This window comes from Myotis myotis, unplaced genomic scaffold (assembly GCF_014108235.1).
Source record: "Myotis myotis isolate mMyoMyo1 unplaced genomic scaffold, mMyoMyo1.p scaffold_m19_p_4, whole genome shotgun sequence".
NCBI classification, from domain to species: Eukaryota; Metazoa; Chordata; class Mammalia; order Chiroptera; family Vespertilionidae; genus Myotis; species Myotis myotis.
In genome coordinates, this window is record NW_023416346.1 from 124,897,404 (window position 1) to 124,912,777 (window position 15,374).

The 15,374-nt window shown below is 43.9% G+C and overlaps 1 protein-coding gene across 1 annotated transcript; it reads right to left on the reverse strand.

The window, feature by feature from the left end:
* Nucleotides 1–838: 838 nt before the first annotated feature.
* Nucleotides 839–1,858, reverse strand: MAGEB17 (MAGE family member B17). Its single transcript, XM_036304253.1, has one exon. The coding sequence runs from the start codon at nt 1,856–1,858 to the stop codon at nt 839–841; it is 1,020 nt and encodes a 339-aa protein (XP_036160146.1).
* Between the last annotated feature and the right edge of the window lie 13,516 nt (nt 1,859–15,374).

Genomic DNA, 15,374 nt, shown 5'->3' on the forward strand with positions numbered 1-15,374 from the left:
TAACCTCATCTAACCGCTGGTGCAGCCAAACTTAAAATTTCCCCCATGGAGGACTGGCAGTTTCTTACCTTCCCAGCTGCCTTGTACTGGGGCCTTTATGCTGGACTGCTCTAGTCTGGAACCTCCTCCCTCCTTATCCCTTCTGCTTATTGTCCTTCAGGGCTGAGTGTGGCTCATATCATGCTCCGTACATGACAGATCCCCCTGGGCTCTATAATGCTATTGGCAGGGACTAAGTTTTCTTTGTCCACATATCCCCAGAACTAGCCTGACACCTTCCAAAGAGCAGGCACACATTTCATGTTTGGGGAACAAAAGAGACAGTGCACAAGATTTCTAATTTATGATGATTTAATTTCTCCCACACTCTTGAATAAGTTAAACAGTACAGGTATATCTATCTTTTAATTTCACCAAAAGAAAGAATGAGGAAAATTAATTAATCATCTTTTACTTTATTTTTCACTATCTCATTATCCCAACTATTTAACTGTGGGGTTCTTTCACATTTTAAAGAAAATTCCTATCCAATGCTCTGTATTCTGGTACTGGGTCACAATACAAGATGCAAGGGTTTTTCAAAATACAAAACTATTACTCTCAAACAGGAATAAATGTATGAGCCATATTATTCTAAATCTTAGATTATGAGTCTAAATAAGCCTTTTTAAAGGGAACACATTGGAAAAACAAGGAAAGGTGAATCTGTAAGTTACTTATGAAAACAGAACACAAAGAAGAGATACATTGTGCTCTCTCGAGCTCCACCTTGCCCCCACTACTCAGAAGATTGACAGCCCTTCTCAACTTCAAGGTGAAGACTCTGCCTCAGACTTCACTAGTGCTGCTGGCAGGAGCTGCTGGTCATGGCTCTGGAGTGGGCCCTGGCTGCTGCTTTGACTCGGGCTCTCTCTTCCTCATCTCTCAAAGCCTCCTCATACTGGGTCTGGAAGCTGCTGGGGAGTGTATTATTGATTTTAGCCCAAAACTCTAAGACTTTCATCTTGCTGGTTTCAGCGTAGGCTTTTGGGCCCCACAGGAATTCGTAGCGTGGAGGATCACTGTGGGGCACCTGACGGTACTCCAGGAACTTTTGCTGCACCAAATCTATGGTGATGAGCTTCCTGGGATCCCCAAAGATGAAGTGCCTCCTCTCAGCATAGACCCCCATCATATTCAGGAATTCCCATATCTCTTCTTCAGTGGCACGATTGCCATTCAAGAAGATCATGCCCAGGAGAGGCATCAGGAGGCCATTCTTGGGAAGGACCATGCTGCCATCACTCCGACTCTCTTCGTTGTGAAGATCCAGTTGGCTGACAAGGATATAACAGTGACGACTGGGGTCAACTTCTTTCAGGTCGAGGCCAAAGGTCAGCTCCATGCGCTCAGAGGCTCTCTGGAGGATTTCAGGAAAGTGCGCCTTGTACCTCTTGTTGATAACCTTCAGCATTTCTTCTTTTGTAATGGGCTCTTTCATTTCATACTTGTACAATAGAGCCTTCACTAACATGCCTACTTTACTGGCCAGAAGATCTTCCCTAGAGCTCCCTGAGGAGGGCGGGGCCTGGGGGGAACTTGGCCTTTCCTTCGTTTGGCTCTTGGCACCTTCATCAGAACTCTCACAGGAAATGGTTGCAGCAGGAGAATTGGAGGCCAGGCCTCTCTGAGACTGCTGGGGAGTGCCTGCAGCAGGGGAGCTCGGGGGACTATCCTCCAACATAAGAGAGGGGGACGAGGGAGACTCTTCTTCCCCTGCGGTGGTGGTGTGAGCAATCCTGTGGCCCTGGTCTTCACTTTGGGCCTGGTGATGGCGTTTCTCACGGGCACGAAGCTTACTTTTCTTACCACGAGGCATGGCTGTGGTTAGGGACAGAAGGCAGGGGCGTGACAGGCAGTTACGTCACACAATCACCTGGAGGAGAAGGATAAGAGGGTGTGAGTGCCTTCCACAGGGAGATGCCACGGTGGCTTTAAGAATGCCCCTCTGGAATAGCCTGTGGAAAGGTGTGGTAAGCAAGGAACTGAAAGCTCTCTCTAGTGGGAACATAGTGAGTGAGGCAGGAAGAGACATGAGGCTGGAGGGGTCACTGGGGGCCAAACCACAAGGGTTTTTTGGTAAATTATATTAAGGAATTTTGATTTTGCTCTAAGCTCTAAAGATACTTGAAAACCAGAAGAAATTTTGAGCAGGACATTCTATAAAGATTAGAGAATTAGGGAAATGAATCAGGTGACTATCATTATAATTCAGGCAAGGGACAATTTTTGACCAGCAAAGAGGAGTGGCAGTGGCATTTCTCCTGGGGGGTAGGACTTTGAGATCATTAGGGGGAGAGGGGAACTCAAGATGACATTTGGGAAAACTGGGCAAATGATGGAGTCATCTAAGAATTGAAAAGAGCAACAGAGAATTACCTAGGTGATGTGTATAATTTACAGAAAATTAAGTATAAAAACAGCAAAAGACCACTAAAAAAAAAAAGAAGAAGAATGGTCCTAGCTTGTTAAGCTTGGTGGATAGAGCTTTGGCCTGTGGACTGAAGGGTCCCTGATTGATTCTGGTCAAGGGCACATGCCTGGTTGCAGGCTGATCCCCAGTAGGGGGCATGCAGGAAGAAGCCAATCAATGATTCTCTCATCATTGATGTTTCTATCTCTCTTCCTCTCCCTTCCTCTCTGAAATCAATAAAAACGTGTTTTGTTTTTTTTTTTAAAAAGAAAGAGTGCCCCTCTGTAGGTATCCTCTATGTCACTGTTTTATAGGACCCCACAGGGCTCCTGTTCTCCTGGCCAGCCTGTCTCCTGAGGACCTTATGGAGGTGTTAGAGTGCACTTCAGGCTGGAAACTTACAAGCACAAGTCAGTCCCACAGCTCTGCTGGGATTTCTCAGAGCTGGAAAGAGGGGAGCCCTCGGTGGTTATGTTTCAGCTCATATTCGGAGTCTCCCCCTTTATACTTTAGTCCTAGAAGTCTACCGTCAACTGACTGGAGTTTGTGCCCCACAGACCAAGATCCTCACCTTCTGGGTGAGAAAGTCAGATCCTGGCCAAGACTGCACAGGACCTCCAAGGGCTAACTGCCGAGGCTGTATAGGGTCTGCAAGTTCTAGCAGCAGTGGCGGGGCTGTTTGGGACCCCACTGACATGTATCAAAGCGTGGGACTCCTCCTTCTATTCATCTGGGTTCGTCAGCCTCAAACCGGAAGTCACTTCTTTTAGTCACTAGAGAAGGGTACGGGAACACTACATTTGGCGATCCCTGCCTGTTACTCCCAGTCTTGGTCACCCCTTTTTTTGGAGGAGAGGGACCCTCCTTAGCACTCAGGGTCTCCTCACCTGGAGTCCTGGTTTCCTTCTTCAGAAGAACTGTAGCCACCCCAGTTAGATTAAAGCCCTCCCCTCCATGATGCCGTCCCCACAGAAGTAAGCGCAATAATTGTGCTGGGGCCTCCCACTACTAACGGTATGGCAGGGTTTTGTGGAGCTCCTTGGTGACGGGCAGGATGGTCACTTCAGTTCACATTCAGGGTCCTTATCTTGATACTGACCAGTCCTTGAATACCACTCTCCACCAACCAGGGGTTATGTCTGTCAGAGAAAGTTCCTGGGCTTCTGGAAATTTCCAAGGCGGAAGTCAGCGAGCCACATCCGGTAAAAGCGGAAGTCAGCGAGCCACATCCGGTAAAAGCGGAAGTCAGTGAGCCACATCCGGTCAGGGCGGAAGTCAGCAAGTCACATCCGGTCAAGGCGGAAGTGAGCGAGTCACATCCGGTTAAGGTTGCTAGGTATCTCAAGGGCTGTCAGCTGGGCGGTTCTACGGAATCTCAAAAGTAACAATCCAAGCCTGGGAGTCCTCTCTCCACTGACTGGAGTTCACCGATCTCACACTCACTCTGAGTCCCTAGAAGGAAAAGACAGGACTACTCTTGCATCAGCCTCCCACGCCTGATAGCAGGGGCCGAACTCTGAGCCACCTACTCTTTAGCCGAGAGGTCTTCTCTTTAGTATTATGAGTCCCCACCTGAAAACCAGTTAGGGCTCGAACTCCTCCCTCTGCATAACTGGGTTGGTCTCTTTCTACTCAGGCCCTCGACTACTAAGACTCTCCAGGCAGAAATGAGGAGCCCGTGAGCTGAGTGCTCTGTTAATCACAGAGCATAGGGAATGTGTGAACCTCTCTGCTGGTGGAGTTCCTTCATGTCACTGGTTCTCCTCATTCTGAAGAATTGGGGCCCACACCCACTAGACCAAAGTTCTCCTCTCCCTGAAACCCTACAGGTGGAAATGAGGGGTCTCCTCAACCTGACAACTGTGCCTGGACCTCCCAGATCAAGAGGAGGGGGCAGAACTTTGTGGCGCCTCCTCTGTTTGATTATTGGTAATTTCCTCATTCTTCCCGAAAAATTTATCACCTTTTTCACCTGACTGGTACCGGGATTCCACTCTCGGAGGACCTGAGGCTACACCCCTCAGATCAATGCCCTCACCCCCTGGGACTACAGAATGAAGTCAGTGTGAGCCAGATAGAGCCACAACTGTTCCATACATCCATTGGTGGACAGCAGGGGCAGGACGCTATAAGACCCCATTGTTCTGGCTGGGTCCTTCCCCCATTCTTTTTTTTTTTCTAAAACAGAAATTTTGCTTTCTCACAATTCTGGAGACTAGAAGTCCAAGATTAGGGTGCCACTCTGGTTGGGTTCTGGTGAGAGCCTTCTCTGTCCTTACGTAGTGGAGAGAGGGAGCTCTGATGTCTCTTCCCATTCTCATAAGGGCACTAATCTCAGCATGAGGGCCCCACACTCCTGACTTCATTATCTAAATCTAATCACCTCCCAAAAGGCTCCATGCAGCTCCACTGGGGTTAGGGTTTGGGAGAAAACGTTAATTCCAGAACACCATTTAACCAGGTTAGCATCTGGATGACATTTTTCCCTCTTGAACTTAAGGCTATGAGAGTCTTCATTAGGTTCATGTTTCAATCCAGAGAATAACATGCCACTGATCCTCCAGTTTGGTGATCCTATTATTGAAGGAAATGATACCATTTCCTCTACTAAAAGCTTAGAAGTTATGCATGTAGTAATCTTTTCAAAGGGTTTATCAAGGTCCAGGTCTGTTGGTCTTGGAAGCTACCTCTTTTTCCATTTTTAAAGATTATGTTCAAACTTTGCTAGTCTCTTGGTGCCTCCTGCCTTCTGCAAGACTCCTCAAAGAGGGCCAAGCAGAGTTTTGAGACATTCTTCCCAGATTCTCTCCATGTTCTTAATTTTTTTCCAGTTTTTCTTTTTTAATTTCTAGAAAAACGATTTTAAATATAATAATGTTACATGTAATAAACCTTAATATTTCAAGAAAAACGATCTTAAATATGATAATGTTATATGCAATAAACATTAATATCTCAAGAAAAATGATATTATATATATGAGAATGTTACATGCAATAAACACCAATTGTTGAAGAAAAATGATTTTATATATAATAATAGTACATGCAATAAACATTAATATTTCCAGAATAAAAGGATTTTAAGTATATTAATATTACCAAAACTGTACTAACATAGTAAGATATCACAAAAGTTGTAGGAAATATTAAAATCTGCAAATAATGGGATTACTTCTATTATATTCATATATATATATTTTCCCTCTGGCTCTATTTTTGTTCATCAGTTTATGTTGTTCATTTTTTTAAAAAATATATTTTATTGATTTTTTACAGAAAGGAAGGGAGAGAGATAGTTAGAAACATCGATGAGAGAGAAACATTGATCAGCTGCCTCCTGCACATCTCCTACTGGGGATGTGCCCGCAACCCAGGTACGTGCCCTTGACCAGAATCGAACCTGGGACCTTTCAGTCCACAAGCCGACGCTCTATCCACTGAGCCAAACCGGTTTCGGCTATGTTGTTCATTATATTCCACAAATGAGTGAGATCATATGATATTTATCTTTCTTTTTTTAAATTTAATTTTGTTTTATTTCTTAAAGTATTACAAAGAGTATCATGTCTCTCCCCGTCCCCCCTTGACATTCCCCTGGCCTCCCCCACCCCCCAGTGTCTTGTGTCCATTGGTTATTCTTATATGTATGCATACAAGTCCTTTGGTTGATCTCCTACCACCCCCCCCCCAAACCCTCCCCAGGCTTCCCACTATAGTTTGACAGTCTGATCAATGCTGCTCTGCCTCTGTATCCACTCCTGTTCATCCGTCCATAATGGTCCTTATTATCCATAAATGAGTGAGACCATGTGGTATTTTTTCGGCTTCCCAAGGGACGTCCCAGCCTTACAGGGACAGTTTCAACCTCACCGGGGCCGTTTCAACCTCACCGGGGCTGTCTCAGTCTCACCGGGGCCGTCTCAGCCTCACGGAGGCTGCCTCAGCCTCACAGGGGCCATCTCAGCCTCACAGAGGCCGTCTCAGCCTCACGGGGGCTGTCTCAGCCTCACGGGGGCCACCTCAGCCTCATGGGGGCCGTCTCAGCAACACGAAGTTTGGCATTCTGTCTTTTGTTGGGCAGCTCCTTGCTGGACAAAATCTCCAGGTGTTCCTGGTGGCTGAATATCTGGTATGCTTGCTTGGATTTTGTTTTCTTTTTTCTTTCTTTCTTTCTTTCTTTTTTTTTTTTTTTAGGGGTAAATTTTATTTATTTTTTATTTTATTTTTTTAATTAAATCTTGATTGTTCAGATTATTACATTTGTTCCTCTTCTGTCCCCCCACAACTCCCCTCCTCCCAGTTCCCACCCCACCCTCTGCCCTCACTCCCCACCCACTGTCCACATCCATAGGTGCACGATTTTTGTCCAGTCTCTTCCTGCATCTCCTACACCCCTTTTCCCCCCCCAAGAATAGTCAGTCCATTCCCTTTCTATGTCCCTGATTCTATTATAATCACCAGTTCATTCTGGTCATCAGATTATTTATTCACTTGATTCTTAGATTCACTTGTTGATAGATGCATATTTGTTGTTCATAATTTGTATCTTTACCTTTTTCTTCTTCTTCCTCTTCTTAAAGGATACCTTTCAGCATTTCATATAATACTGGTTTGGTGGTGATGAACTCCTTTAGCTTTTCCTTATCTGTGAAGCTCTTTATCTGACCTTCAATTCTGAATGATAGCTTTGCTGGATAAAGTAATCTTGGTTGCAGGTTCTTGCTATTCATCACTTTGAATATTTCTTGCCATTCCCTTCTGGCCTGCAAAGTTTCTGTTGAGAAATCAGCTGACAGTCGTATGGGTATTCCCTTGTAGGTAACTGAGTTTCTTTCTCTTGCTGCTTTTAAGATTCTCTCTTTGTCTTTTGCTCTTGGCATTTTAATTATGATGTGTCTTGGTGTGGTCCCCTTTGGATTCCTTTGTTTGGGGTTCTCTGCGCTTCCTGGACTTGTAAGTCTATTTCTTTCACCAGGTAGGGGAAGTTTACTGTCATTATTTCTTCAAATAGGTTTTCAATATCTTGCTCTCTCTCTTCTTCTGGCACCCCGATAATTCGGATGTTGGTACGCTTGAAGCTGTCCCAGAGGCTCCTTACACTATCTTCATATTTTTGGATTCTTTTTTCATTTTGCTTTTCCGGTTGGGTGTTTTTTGCTTCTTCGTATTTCAAGTCTTTGACTTGATTCTTGAGCTCCTCTGGTCTGCTGTTGGGAGTCTGTATAATATTCTTTATTTCAGTCAGTGTATGCTTAATTTCTAGTTGGTCCTTTATCACAACATCGAGGGTCTCATTAGATTTCTTGTACATCTCATTAAGTTTATCGGCAGTCTCTAGAAGACTCTTGAAAGACCTCAAAAGTGTGGTTTTGAATTCTATATCCAGCAGCCTCCTTTCCTCCATTTCTGTCATTTGTGTCCTGTTTCTTTGTCTCAGCATTTTTTATGCTTCACTGTGTTGATGGAGTGGCTTTCTGTGCTAAGTGTCCCAATTACCTGAGGTAGACACTGTTGGTGCACCCCCTTGTGGTCTTTGTGCGTGGTCTTGTTGTAGCTAAGCCTTGATTGTTGTAGGTAACACTGGGAGGGATTTGACCTCCAGGCCAACTGGCTGTGAGAATCAGCTGTGTCTTCAGTGGGAGAACTTCTGTCCTCTAGGGAGGTGCTAATCTAGTCGTTGCCTGAGGCTATCCCTCAAATGCCTCTGTGCAGGGCTTGGGTGGGGCGGGTCCCAGGGGATCAACAGGGCGGGCGGAGTGAGCAGTTATGGCTGCTTGCAGTCCCGTCCCCAGAGGCTCTGCCTCTCAGTGTCCCAGCAACCGCTGCAAACCTCAGAGAGAAAGCTGACCTCAAGTTCCAACCGATGCCAGACAGTCCCACTTCTCCCGTTTGAGTCTGGGTCCCTAGAGACTCACCCAGAACTGGAGCTCAGAGCCTGAGACTCCCTCCTGATTGAAACAGACAACCGAGCCCTCAGCCGCCAGCCCGCTCCGCGCGCACCTCCGCACCTTAGTATTTCACTTCTGCACTGTGCCTCCTCTGAGTCTCGGTATGCTTTTCTCTTTCCTTCTAGTTGTGGAATTTCCACTCAGCCAGCCTTCCTGTGGTTCTGGGTGATGTCCATTCTGTCTTTTAGTTGTACGTTTGAAGTGGTTGTGCAAGGCAGCAATCTCCGGTGTTTACCTATGCCACCATCTTGGTTTTTCCGAGTTGTTCATAGTACTTATTAGCAATCCTTTGTATTTCTGTGGGGTCTGTTGTTAATTCTCCTCTTTCATTTCTGATTTTGTTTATTTGGGTCCTCTCTCTTTGTTTCTTGGTGAGCCTGGCTAGAGGTTCATCAATATTTTTTTTCCTTTCAAAGAACCAGCTCTTGGTTTTGTTGATCTTTTGTATTGTTTTTTTGGTCTCTATGTCGTTTATCTCCGCTCTGATTTTTATTATTTATTTCCTTCTGCTTACACTGGGCTTTTCTTGTTGCTCTCTTTCTAACTCTTTGAGTTGTAGGGTTAGGTAATTTATTATCATTGTTTCTGTTTTTTTTGCAGTAGGCTTGTAGAGCTATGAACTTCCCTTTCAAGACTGCTTTCGCTGTGTCCCATAAGTTTTGGATTGTTGTATTTTCATTGTCGTTTGTTGCCATGATGTTTTTTATTTCTTCTTTGATCTCTCTGGTAATCCAGTCATTGTTTAATAGCATGCTTTTTAGTCTCCATGTGTTTGATTTTTTTGGATTGTTTTTATTGTAGTTGATTTCCAGTTTTATGCCATTGTGATCTGAGAAGATGCTTGATATGATTTCTATCTTCTTGAATTTGAAGAGACTTTGCCTGTGACCCAATATATGGTCTATCTTTGAAAATGACCCATGTGCACTTGAGAAGAATGTATGTTCTGTGGCTTTGGGGTGAAATGCTCTGAAGATGTTAAGTAATTCCATCTGATCTAGTGAGTCATTTAGGATTGATGTTTCTTTGCTGACTTTTTTGTTTAGAGGATTTTTCCAATGGTGATAGTGGGGTATTAAAGTCCCCTACTATGACTGTATTGCTGTCAATCTCTCCCTTGATCTCCTCTAGAATTTTCTTATGTATTTGGGTGCTCCTATATTCGGTGCATATATGTTTACCAGAGTTATTTCTTCTTGTTGGATTGCTCCCATTAGTATTATGAAGTGGCCTTCCTTATCTCTTTTTATGTCCTTCACTTTGAGATCTAATTTGCCAGATATAAATATTGCTACCCCAGCTTTTGTTTCATTTCCATTCTCCTGAAAAACCTTTTCCCATCCCTTCACCATCAGTCTGTGTGGGTCGTTTTTTCTGAGGTGGGTTTCCTGTAGACAGCAGATATATGGGTCATGTTTTCTTATCCACTCAGTTACCCTATGTCTTTTGATTGGGGCATTTAATCCATTTATATTTAAAGTTATTATTGATAGATACTTGTTTGTCGCCATTTTTATTCTTTACCCCTGTGTTCCTTCTTCGTTTCCTATTTTTTCTTTTTACAGCAGACCCTTTAGCATTTCTTGCATTGCTGGTTTGGTGGTAATAAACTCGCATAGTCCTTTTTTGTCTGTGAAGCTCCTGATTTGACCCTCCATTTTGATTGATAGCCTTGCTGGGTACAGTATTCTTGGATTCAGACCCTTCCTTTGCATGACTTTGTATATTTCATTCCATTCCCTTCTTGCCTGGTGTGTTTCTGTTGAGAAATCAGTCGCTAGTCTGATGGGGGAGCCTTTGTAGGTAACTTTCTGTCTCTCTCTGGCTGCTTTTAAGATTCTTGCTTTGTCATTGGTGTTTGCCAATTTAATTATAATGTGCCTTTGCATCGGTCTTTTCGGGTTTATTTTGTTTGGGACTCTGTGAGCCTCTTGGATTTGTGTGAGTTTTTTCTTCCCTATATCAGGGAAGTTTTCTGCCATTATTTTTTCAATCAGGTTTTCTATTCCTTGCTCAGTTTCCTCTCCTTCTGGCACCCCTATTATGCAGATGTTGTTTTGTTTCGTGTTGTCCCAAAGTTCTCTTAGGCTCTCCTCCTGCTTTTTAATTTTTTTTTTCTAGAAGCTGCTCTGCTTGGGTATTTTTTCCTACCTTGTCTTCTAGCTCACTGATGCAGTCCTCTGCTTCTTCTAGTCTACTGTTGATGCTTTCTATTGTGTTCTTTATTGCAGTGATGTCATTTTTCATTTATTCTTGGTTCTTCTTCATTTCCTCTTGGTTCTTACACATATTGTTGAATTTGTCTTCCATTCTTTCCATCCACCTTATGGCCATTTCTCTGAATTCTTTCTCTGACAGGTTGCTTGCCTCCATTGCCTCCATTTCGTTTACCTCCTTTTCTGGTGATGCTTGTTTATCTTTCATATGCGGGCTGTTTCTTTGTCTCCCAATGATCTCTCTTCTCCAGGTGTTTGGTTATGTAGTTCTCTCTCTGATTTCCATGAGGAGGAGCAGGGCTCGTCTGAGTTAGTTCATGTATTTGCGCTGCTTGAGATTTGGTGTTCCCGGGTTCGCAACTGGTCCCTGGGTGCCGTGGTTGCAGGGTCCCTGGATGTATATGCTTCCTATAACAGCCACTCAAGATCCCTGTATATTATTCTTTATTTCAGTCAGTGTATGATTAATTTCTGACTGGTCTTTTTCCATTTTTTTTTTTTTTTTGGCATTCTCACTAAGATCCTTGAAAACCTCACTAAGTCCCTTGGAGGTTTCTAGAAGATTCTTAAGTAATGTTATAACTATGTTTTGAACTCTATATCCAATAATTTTCTTTCTTCCATTTCTTTAATTTTTTTCTATGCATTTTGGCTGCTTCCCTGTGTTTGTTTCTATGTACTGGGTAGAGCTGCTATGTCTCCTTCATTTGGTAGAATGGCCTTGTTTAGTAGGTGTCCTATAGGGCCCAGTGGCTCAGCCTTCCCAGTCACCTGAGCTGGGAACTCTAGGCACACCCCTTTGTGGGCTGTGAGCACAGTCTTGTTGTAGTTGAGCCTTGATTGCTGTTGGTATCACTGCGAGAAATGGACCTTCAGGCCAATTGGCTGTGAGAACCAGCTGTGACTACAGTGGGAGAGTTGCTATGCAGGAGACACCCTTATGGAGCAGGACTTGCTTCAGTGGGACTTTGGTGCTCACTGATTCTGCCCCTTGAATGTGTCACTTATGGATGTATAGCAGTAGTTCTCAACCTTCCTAATGCTGCGACCCTTTAATACAGTTCCTTATGTTGTGGTGACCCCCAACCATAAAATTATTTTTGTTGCTACTTCATAACTGTAATTTTGCTACTGTTATGAATCGTCATGTAAATATCTGATATGCAGGATGTATTTTCATTGTTACAAATTGAACATAATTAAAGCATAGTGATTACTCACAAAAACAATATGTAATTATATATGTGTTTTCTGATGGTCTTAGGCGACCCCTGTGAAAGGGTTGTTTGACTCCCAAAGGGGTCGCGACCCACAGGTTGAGAAGCGCTGATGTATAGAGTTGTAACCTGGTATGGCCTGACACTGACCACTGGGTACACTGACTCTTGGGTCTATAGGGAGGTGCAAAGTCAGCCACTGCCTGGAGCCACCCAGCAGGAGCTACAGAGATATCTGCAGATTCCTCCTCTTTGTGTTGGGTTTGGAAGTGCCCAGATGAGGCCCAACTGTGAAACAAGGCAGGCTGGTGCTGGTGCTGGGTCTTGGGCCTTTTATTGATAGGTTTGGGGTTCTCTGACCCAGTTGCAGCTTGTTTGAGATTTTCAAGGACAGGCCGTTCATATGTAAAAGCCAATGCAAGCAGCTTGGGTAGGGTTGCAAATTGGATGAGGCAGGGTCTCAGGGAATCACCAGGGCAGAGCACAGAAATGACTGCCAATCAGCTCTGCAACCAGGGAGGTTCCAGCACAGGAACAATGATCCCTGGGAGCACCTCAGTCTGGGAGAAAGCTGCTCCCAAGTTTCTTCCCTGATGCCAGACAAATGTGTCCCCAATAGCCTCGACCTTGTGCTGGAGCTTAGAGGAAGCAAGACCTTTTAAGTTCAGTTTGTGGTGCTGGCCTTTTAAGAGAAACAGCTGGGTCTCCAGCAGCCTCTGTTTCACTGAGCTCTAATCTACACTAATTTTTCCAGCCCATAGTTATGGAAATTTCTTTTCTCAGCTCTGGGACCCTGGGCTGGGGGTCTGGTGTGGGACTGGGACCTCTTCCTCCTCTGGATGGGCTCTGCAAAGACGATCTCCTTCCCAATTAAAAAGGCGGTACATCTCCTACCAGTCTCTGCATGCTTTCTTCTTTACTTCTCTAGTTGTAGGACTTCCATTCAGCCAGCTTTCCAGCAGCTCTGGATGGTGGTTGTTCTGTATTTTAGTTGTAATTTTGATGTGGTTGTGGGAGGTGATGAGTACAGGCATTTACCTATGCCATCATCTTCTGTGCCTGCATGTCTTTTAAAAAATATGTTTTTATTGATTTTTAGAGAGAGAGAGATAGGAACATCGATGAGAAAGATACATCATTGATCCACTGCCTTCTGCATGCCCATCACTGGAGATCAGCCGCACAATGTGGGCATGTGCCCCGACCAGGAATCAAACCATGGTTTCTGGGTCAATGCTAAACCACTGAGCCACACTGGCTGGGCTTTGCATGTCATTTACCAGCATATTCCCTAATTAAAATGAACCCTTATGCCATGGACTGAATGTTTGTGCCCCCTCCCTTATTCATATGTTGAAATCCTAGCTCTCAAGGTGATGATGTTAGGTGGTGGGGCTTTTGGGAGATGATTAGTTCATGAGGGTGGGGTCCTCATGAATGGGATTAATGTCCTTAAAAAAACAGCCCCAAAAAGTTTCCTTGCCCCTTCTACTCTGTGAGACACAATGAGAAGGTGTCATCTCTGAACCAGGAAGTGGTCTCTTACCAGATACCAAATCTGCCTGTATCTTAATCTTGGACTTCCCAGCATCCATAAATGTGAGAAATAAATATTTTTGTTTATAAACTACCCAGTTGATGGTATTTTTGTTATAGTAGTCTCAACAGACTAAGACACCTTAGATGAAGTTTGACCATCTACAGTAATGGATATACATTAAGGAGGTCTCAGAAGGCTCACCTGTCTATGATTATAGGTCTGGAAGCCATGTTTCATTCATGTCTAGAGAAGACATACTTTTTAAATAATGGTGAATTATGTCAACATTAGCCGGTGCTGCTAGTCAGGGTGAGAAAGCAGTTTGGGTTTGAAATTGGACAGCTGCCTCTTACAGAAACTGACCTCTATTCAGATGCTTGCACTTTATAAACCTTCCCAAGATGCTCACCAGCCCACATCATTGTAGAAGGGAATGCATTTCCAGTTGGAAAATTAGTGCTGGCACAGAATGCATTTTCATTGTTGGTGAGTGATTCTGTGTACTATAAATGGAAATTGTTTGACAATTCTATTCAGAATGACAAGTAAGGTAAATATTAATATACTAGAGGCCTGGAGCATGAATTTCATGCACTGGACGGGGGGGTGTCCCTCATCCCAGCCTGCACCTCTCCAATCTGGGACCTCTCAGGGAATGTCCAACTGCCAGCAGTCAGACATTCTTTTCACAATCCGGGACTGCTGGCTCCCAACTGCTTGCCTGCCTGCCTGCCTGATTGCCCCTAACCGCTTCTACCTGCCAGCCTGATCACCCCCTAACCACTCCCCTGCCAGCCTGATTGATGCCTAACTGCTCCCCTGCCAGCCCGATTACCCCCAACTGCCCTCCCTGCTAGCCTGGTCTCCCCCAACTGCCCTCCCCTGCCAGCCTGGTTGCCCTCAACTGCCCTCCCCTGCCAGCGTGGTCACCCATAACTGCCCTCCCTTGCTGGCCTGGTTGCCCCCAATTGCCCTCCTCTGCAGGCCTGATCACCCCTAACTGCCCTCTCCTGCAGGCCTGGTCCCCCACAACTGCCCTCTCCTACAGGCCTGGTCACCCCCAACTGCCCTCCCCTGCTGGCCATCTTGTGGTGGCCATCTTGTTATCACATGGGGTCAGCCATCTTGTGCGAGGGTGTGACTGTCAATGTGCATATCACTGCTTTATTATATAGGATACCTAAAAGACAGAATTGATAACTTGTCACTGAATACCTTTCTGTGCTTTCAATTTTGAACCATGAGAATGGCTTACTTATTCAAAAGTTAAATATATATTTTTAAAGTTTAATTAAACAAAACTAGTGTCCTAAGGAATCACCTGAGGTGCTTGTTTTAAAATGCAAATGTTCAGGCCACACCCTCCAGATGTTCCAAGTCAATAAGGAATTGGGAAATCTGTATTTTGCAATAAGCAGCCTAGGTGATTCTGATGTAGATGGTTCCAGAACGAAGGAACTGTAGGGCAAATGACCACAGACTACATTTATGCAACAGATATATCTTTATTGAACACTGAATTCATGCATCTTTCCATTTCATAAATTATGCTTTATTATATTAAAATATAAAACACATTTCTCATTTACTATGACTTGAATATTCAGCTTACTACACTGGATTTGACTTAATGTCGACAAACCATGTACAATGTGATAGAAGCATTGGAAACATTTCTTGAAAACTAAGAATACAATTTATGAGCACACTTCACAGATAGAATTTTAGATGGTCACAGAGTTAAGTTTGCACATTTAAAAGGATCTGAATCATTCATATTAACATTGTGAATTTCTTATAAATTATTCATTAGTGTAAGTTGTCTAGGCAAAGCCAAGCCATGACATTATTTATACTAAGTACCACACCTGGAACTTGTTCTGAGTTATTTAACACAGAGCACATTTTTAACGCAATAAATATTTATAGTTAATAGTAACAAGTACAATGATAATTTACAAAATATGGGTCTAATATTTAAAACAGAACATGACATTAA